Source organism: Vanacampus margaritifer, chromosome 15 (assembly GCF_051991255.1).
Source record: "Vanacampus margaritifer isolate UIUO_Vmar chromosome 15, RoL_Vmar_1.0, whole genome shotgun sequence".
NCBI lineage: Eukaryota > Metazoa > Chordata > Actinopteri > Syngnathiformes > Syngnathidae > Vanacampus > Vanacampus margaritifer.
This window is the reverse complement of record NC_135446.1, coordinates 3,682,147-3,688,146: the sequence shown is the minus strand read 5'-3', so window position 1 is coordinate 3,688,146 and position 6,000 is coordinate 3,682,147. Positions and strand designations below refer to the sequence as shown.

The following is a 6,000-nucleotide window of genomic DNA, read 5'->3' as shown; positions in this document are numbered from 1 at the left end:
TAGTTTATTTCGTATAACTAAGGTCCTTGGACTTTGATAAGCCCGTAATGGGTTTCTACCTCACCTTCACACGTGTTGTATTTATTTAAAATGTCTTACTGCCATATTTGTATTTTTTTTTTACGTCTGTGTGTAAATAAACACAAAAAAAGGTCACATTGACTGTGACACATTCATTTAAAGAGGAAAAGCAGCAACATTCAGTTCCACACAATATGTATCCAATAATGTCAGCATCATTTGAAGCATACAATCCCATTTATGAGGTACAGGAGAGTCCCGGCCACTTAATTGTTCCTCACAGGCTTTGTAGACATGCAGACGGAAAAGGCGGACCTGATGGAAAACGTTGGCGCTATTCCTTTCCTTGACTACAAGCACTTTGCATCCAGAATCTTCTTTCCCGAGGTAAATGAAAGCAAACAACACACAGCCAATGCAAAAACAAAACAAAAAACGTTTTGCTTGTGCTTTTGTTTTTGCAGAATGAAGCTTTGATGTCGTCGTGTATGGCCGACGTGGGTCAGGTATTGATGGAGACAAACTGTTGACGTTTGTGTGGGCTGCGCTGTGACTCACTGGAGGTGACTCTGGATCAGGTGGCTGTGAAGGTTCGTCTGGACGCTTGTTGCCAGGCCTTGTCGGAGCTTATTCAAGATCAGCGCTTCCTGACGTGCATGATACACGCCGTGGAAGAGCAGAAGACTTTCACCATTAAAGACAAGTCTGTATTGGGTGTGCTTTGATCCATTTAGCCTTCACGCTCTAATGGCGTCCTTTGTAGGTGCGCGTTGGCGTCCCTGCTGACGGTGGCGCTCCACAGCAATCTGCCGTATCTGACGAAGGTGATGGAGCTTCTGCTGAAGGATTTGATGCAGAAAAACAGCAGCGCTCAGCCCAAAATGCTGCTTCGTTGCACTGAGTCCGTTGTGGAGAAACTCCTCACCAACTGGATGTCCATCTGCCTTTATGGCTTCTTGAGGGTCTGTTGCACTTTTGCTCTTCTTCACCGCCATACAGCAGCTGTAATTTCATGGGAGCCCACCTTGTTGATTGTGTAGTTTGAGTTTTGGGTACATTTAAGAACTTATGAAAAGTCTAAACATTAACTTTTAAGCCGTTTGTCTTGGTCCCTCCTGCCGCACGCAAGTAAGGAAGTACTTTTTTTCCTTCTGTTTTTTCAGTTAGTAGTTTAGTTTAGTCAGTTAGTTTGATTAAACGCTTATTCTAGGTTGTGCTACTTCTCCCTGCAGTGAATTCCTCTTTGCTGTTTGACACTTGCTGCTCTGGCCTTGCATACAGGAGAGTGTGGGCCAGCACTTGTTCTTGCTGGTGAGCGCCCTGATGCAGCAGACGGCCCGAGGGCCGGTGGACCGTGTGACGGAGAAAGCTCTGTACACGCTCAGCGAGGACTGGCTGTTGTGGCAGGCGCAGGACTTCACCTCGCTGGTACAAACATTCTGAGAATGAAAGAAAATCTTTCCTCACACCCCTCAACCCCACAATAACTCCTGCTGCTATTTGTTCCCAGAAAATATTTTCAATTTTCTCCATTACATAAAATGCTGGATAATGTATAGCATTATTTCAATTTTATGAGTAAATAGTATGAGACAAGTTGAATATTGAGGCCATTAGAATTGTTCATTTACAACAAAGTGATTATTTATTCATGAAGAGAGAAGGAAGTAGCCAAAAAGAACTGAAACTTGCAAGTCAATGTGTCTAAATGACCATCAATGAAATCATATCAAAATGTTTTATTCATTGCAGAACATTCACTTAGACTCACTTTTTACAGTTTTATTATCAAATAATACAAAAATAAATAAAGGCTCCATCATTGATTGAAATATTTGCTGTCTGTCCTCAAGTAACTCCTCTGTTAGCAGCCTCAACATGAATCTTATCTGGAACAGCTCAGTTTGCTGACTTCCTCAGTTTCTTCCTCCAACACAAGATGTATGGTGGTCGTGGCTCAGGGTGTAGAGACGGTTTGTTCAGTAACCAGAAGGTTGTCTTTTCGATCCCCGTTCTTCCCAAGTCGTGTGTCATTGTGTCCTTGGGCAAGGCACACTACACACATTGCCTTCAGTGCTACTCACACTGGTGTATGGAAGGTGCAAATGTTTGGTGGTGGTCGGAGGGGCCGTAGGCACGCACTGGCAGCCACGCTTCCGTCAGCCTGCCCCAGGGCAGCTGTGGGTATTTAAGTAGCTTACCGCCACCACAGTGTGAATGTGTGAGCGCATGAATAACGTATCCAATGTAAATCGTCTTTGAGTGTCTCGCACAGCGCTCTATAAATCTGATGCATTATTATTATTATTAAGATGAAGAGTGATTAGTAAACAGACAACAAAGCCACTGCGCCCCACTGTCACATAATCCTTACGCTTGCCTCGTCATGTGTGCAGAGGCTGAAGGTGCAGTTTGCGGTGGGCAGTGACGGCGAGATCAGCGAGCCCTTGGAGGTGCTTGCGCTCAACTGTGATACGGTGGAGCAGGCCAAGGAGAAAATCCTCAAAACTTTCAAGGACAAGTTTGGCTTCCCTTACAACGGCCCGCAAACAAGTGTTTACATTGGTAAGAGTCTGCAAGACAACAAATAATAACAGTATGTGAGGATATGTACGTGCCCAATTATTGGTTAGGCAGTAGGGTTGAACGATTTTGAAAAATTATTTCATTAGGATTGTTTTTTTCCCCCTCATTGTGATTGCAATTTAATATCAGATTTTTTTTCAAGGTCCTCTTTTCATGTATTTTTTAATCAAACACCAACAATAAATGAATTTTGTATTACAATAACAAAGATTTTATATGCATAAATATTTTTGGTGTTTTAGGTCAGGGATACACTAAAATGAAAGCAAATGAATTATCTACTTCAATTGGAGTTGTCGCCATACTAAGCACTTTCCCCTTTTTTTTCTTTTTCTTCTTTTTTTTAAGAGAAAGCTCAGTATTGTTCATTCGGTAATCTTACCGATTTGACATGTCATCATCATTGCTTTCTCTCTCTTTTTTTCTTTTTTTTCTCCTTTTTTTTTGTTTGTGCGGGTGTGTGTGTGCATGTGTGCGTGCGTACTCATTAATTCACCTGAAACCTATTAAAAATACCTAAACCGAATACTTCAGAATCCAGCTAGAGTCGTGAGGTTGTCAGGAGACCCGAGGAAGGTTCAAAGAAAAGAAAGGAAAGTTAAATCCAGCACCGACCAGACATCACCTACTACCCACCGGGTTACCGACCAGAATCTTTCACCAACCCCAGAAACATCTAAATTCCAACAAATTAGGGAGACCTTAACCAGCCAGGAGCGCCCCCCACCCCAACACGGCCCGTGCCCCAAGCCCAACGCAGCCCGCCAGGCAACCCACCGGCCCACATCTCCCGCCCACTCCACCGCTCCCACATCTCCCGCCCACCCCACCGCTCCCAGGTCCCCAAACTCCCCCGCACCCCCAGCCACGCGTACCACCACCCCCCAACCAAGCCGTGTGTGTGTTGAAGGCATTATTTGATTACTTTATTAAGTGTAATCTTTTGCGTGTTCAAATAAATTGCAGAATTGAGATCGTATGAAAAAGTTCCCTTAAGGAGTTTATTTAAGAGCTCTTAAAGACACAGGAGAATGGCTTACATTTGAAGGTGATGTTTTTTTTTTTCTTGGAATGCAGTGAATCCGAATATTAACCCTTAGTGCCCATTGGAGGTGAATCTGCTCGATCCTGTTGGCAGCAACTGGGTTCCTGACTATAAAAACACAACCATTAGTTACAAACTGCCAAATACAGAAACATCAATGTAAGTTATCACGATGTGGTGGCTCTCGCTAACAGGCAGAATTAAATAACCAGAATTAGGTTAAAATTTTATATATACGTAGACCATATTTCTATGAATTTTGATATTTGGTTTTTATTTGAGGCCGATATTTTTTCCATTAAAATGTGATTTATGAGGAGGTTAGACCATTGGTCGATATTCAGAGTTTGTTTATTTTTCCAGTTAACAAGAATTGTTTTTTTTGCGATAGTAAGGGCTACAAGTGTAGATTGAAATTGTTTGTGTGGTAAGTCAGTTGTTGTTAGGTCACCTAGCAAACACAAGTTTGGAGATAAAGGTATCCTACAGTCCAAGATAGCGGAAAGTTTTTCTAAGACTTTATCCAGAAATACATAACCGGAGTGCATAACCATAAAGCATGAAAATAAGTGTCTGTAGTGTTTTGTAAACACTGGAGACAAATGTCGGAGAGTCCCATTTTCTTCATCATATATTGAGTAATGTATGTTCTATGGATAATTTTATATTTGATAAGTTGTAAATTTGTGTGTTTTGTCATTTTAAATGCATTTTCACAAACTTGAATCCAAAAGTCAGATTCCGGAGCTATAGACAAGTCTGTCTCCCATTTTGAGATGGGTAAAGACATTTTATCCGTATGTGAAAGTAACTTATATATTTTTGAAAGTTTTTTTGTTGTTGTTGGAGAAAGCTTGGTAATATCTTTAGCTAAAACAGGCAGTTGGAGCGTACCCTGAAGAGTTGGAATTTGTTTCTTTATCATACTTTTAACTTGCAGATAATGTAAAAAATTTCCGTTTGTTATTTTGTATTTTTGGAGCAAGGATGTATATGATATAAATATATTATCTGAGAAGAGATGGTGGAGATGTGTAATTCCTTTCTGCTCCCACACACCTAAATAAAACGATTGATTGTTAAGTCGAAAGTCGGGGTTATGCCATAGGGGAGAAAGCCCACAGGGCTCCACTTGGGCTTTTGTAATTTCTAATGCCTTCCACCAGGCAGTCAGGGTGGCGGAAATCATTGGGTTTTTAAAACAATTATGTCGCTTAATCGATGTTGTAATAAAGAGTAAATCTAGAAGTCTGAGGTTATTACAATCATTCTGTTCTAGTTCCAGCCAACAGTTAGTATCTCTGTTGGGTCTTGCCCATAGAATGATATATTGTAGCTGGTTAGCTATATAGTAGTACATAAAATTTGGTGCCTCTAGACCACCTTTGGATTTACTTTTCTGAAGAGTAGATAGACTAATCTTTGCTTTTTTTTTATTCCAGTAAAATTTTGTAACGGCTAAGTCCAACAACTGGAACCAGCTAGCCGTAGGTTTAAATAGAATCATTGAGAAAAAATAGTTTATTTTAGGTAAAACTTTCATTTTAATGGTGGCTATTTGTCCTATTAGAGAAATAGGAAGATTATTCCAGCGTTCCAAGTCACTATGAATGTTATCCAGAAGTGGAGAAAAGTTTAAATGAATTAAATCAGTTAATTTAGGTGAGATTTTTATGCCTAAGTATTTTAAATTACCTATAGGAAATGAGTAATGTGGGTCCTGGCTTGCAGGGTTCCATGAATTTTCTGTAATAGGTAGAAGTGTTGATTTTGTCCAGTTAATAGAATAATCTGATAACAGTGAGAATTTAGTTATTAAGTTAAATACTTCCCCTAACGAAATAGCAGGGTTTTCTAAATAAAGTAAAATATCATCGGCATATAGATTAATTTTATGTTCTGTTACCCCAGAGTGAATTCCTTGAATCCTTCTTTCCTGGCGTATGGCTAATGCAAGTGGCTCGATAAATATTGCAAATAATAAAGGGGACAGTGGGCATCCCTGTCTTGTGCCTCTCTGTAGAGTAAAACTCTGAGATATAATCCCATTAGTAGTAACTGTAGCTTTGGGAGAATCATATAATACTGACACCCAGTGGATAAATGATTTCCCAAAGCCAAATTTATTTAAAACAGCAAAGAGGAAGGACCAGTTAACTTTGTCGAAAGCTTTTTCTGCATCCAATGATATAATAACTGCCTTCTTATCATGCCGCTGTGACATGCTAATAAGGTTAAAGAGCCTCCTAATATTATTAGTAGAGTGACGATCTTTAATAAAGCCTGTTTGGTCGCTATGAATGATTGTCGAGATTACTGTTTCTAGTCTAGATGTGAAAGCCTTAGTA

General features: G+C 40.2%; 1 protein-coding gene across 4 annotated transcripts in view; it reads left to right on the top strand.

Annotated features, from left to right (window-relative positions):
- plxnc1 (plexin C1) overlaps nt 1-6,000 on the top strand; it is a 32,362-nt gene that overhangs the window by 9,712 nt on the left and 16,650 nt on the right. For all 4 annotated transcript variants that reach the window (XM_077545420.1, XM_077545418.1, XM_077545419.1 and 1 more), the window contains exons 17-22: nt 305-408; nt 486-527; nt 600-724; nt 785-983; nt 1,303-1,449; nt 2,418-2,586. In XM_077545420.1, coding sequence (XP_077401546.1) covers nt 305-408; nt 486-527; nt 600-724; nt 785-983; nt 1,303-1,449; nt 2,418-2,586 — 786 coding nt within the window. The remainder of the gene's footprint in view (nt 1-304; nt 409-485; nt 528-599; nt 725-784; nt 984-1,302; nt 1,450-2,417; nt 2,587-6,000) is intronic.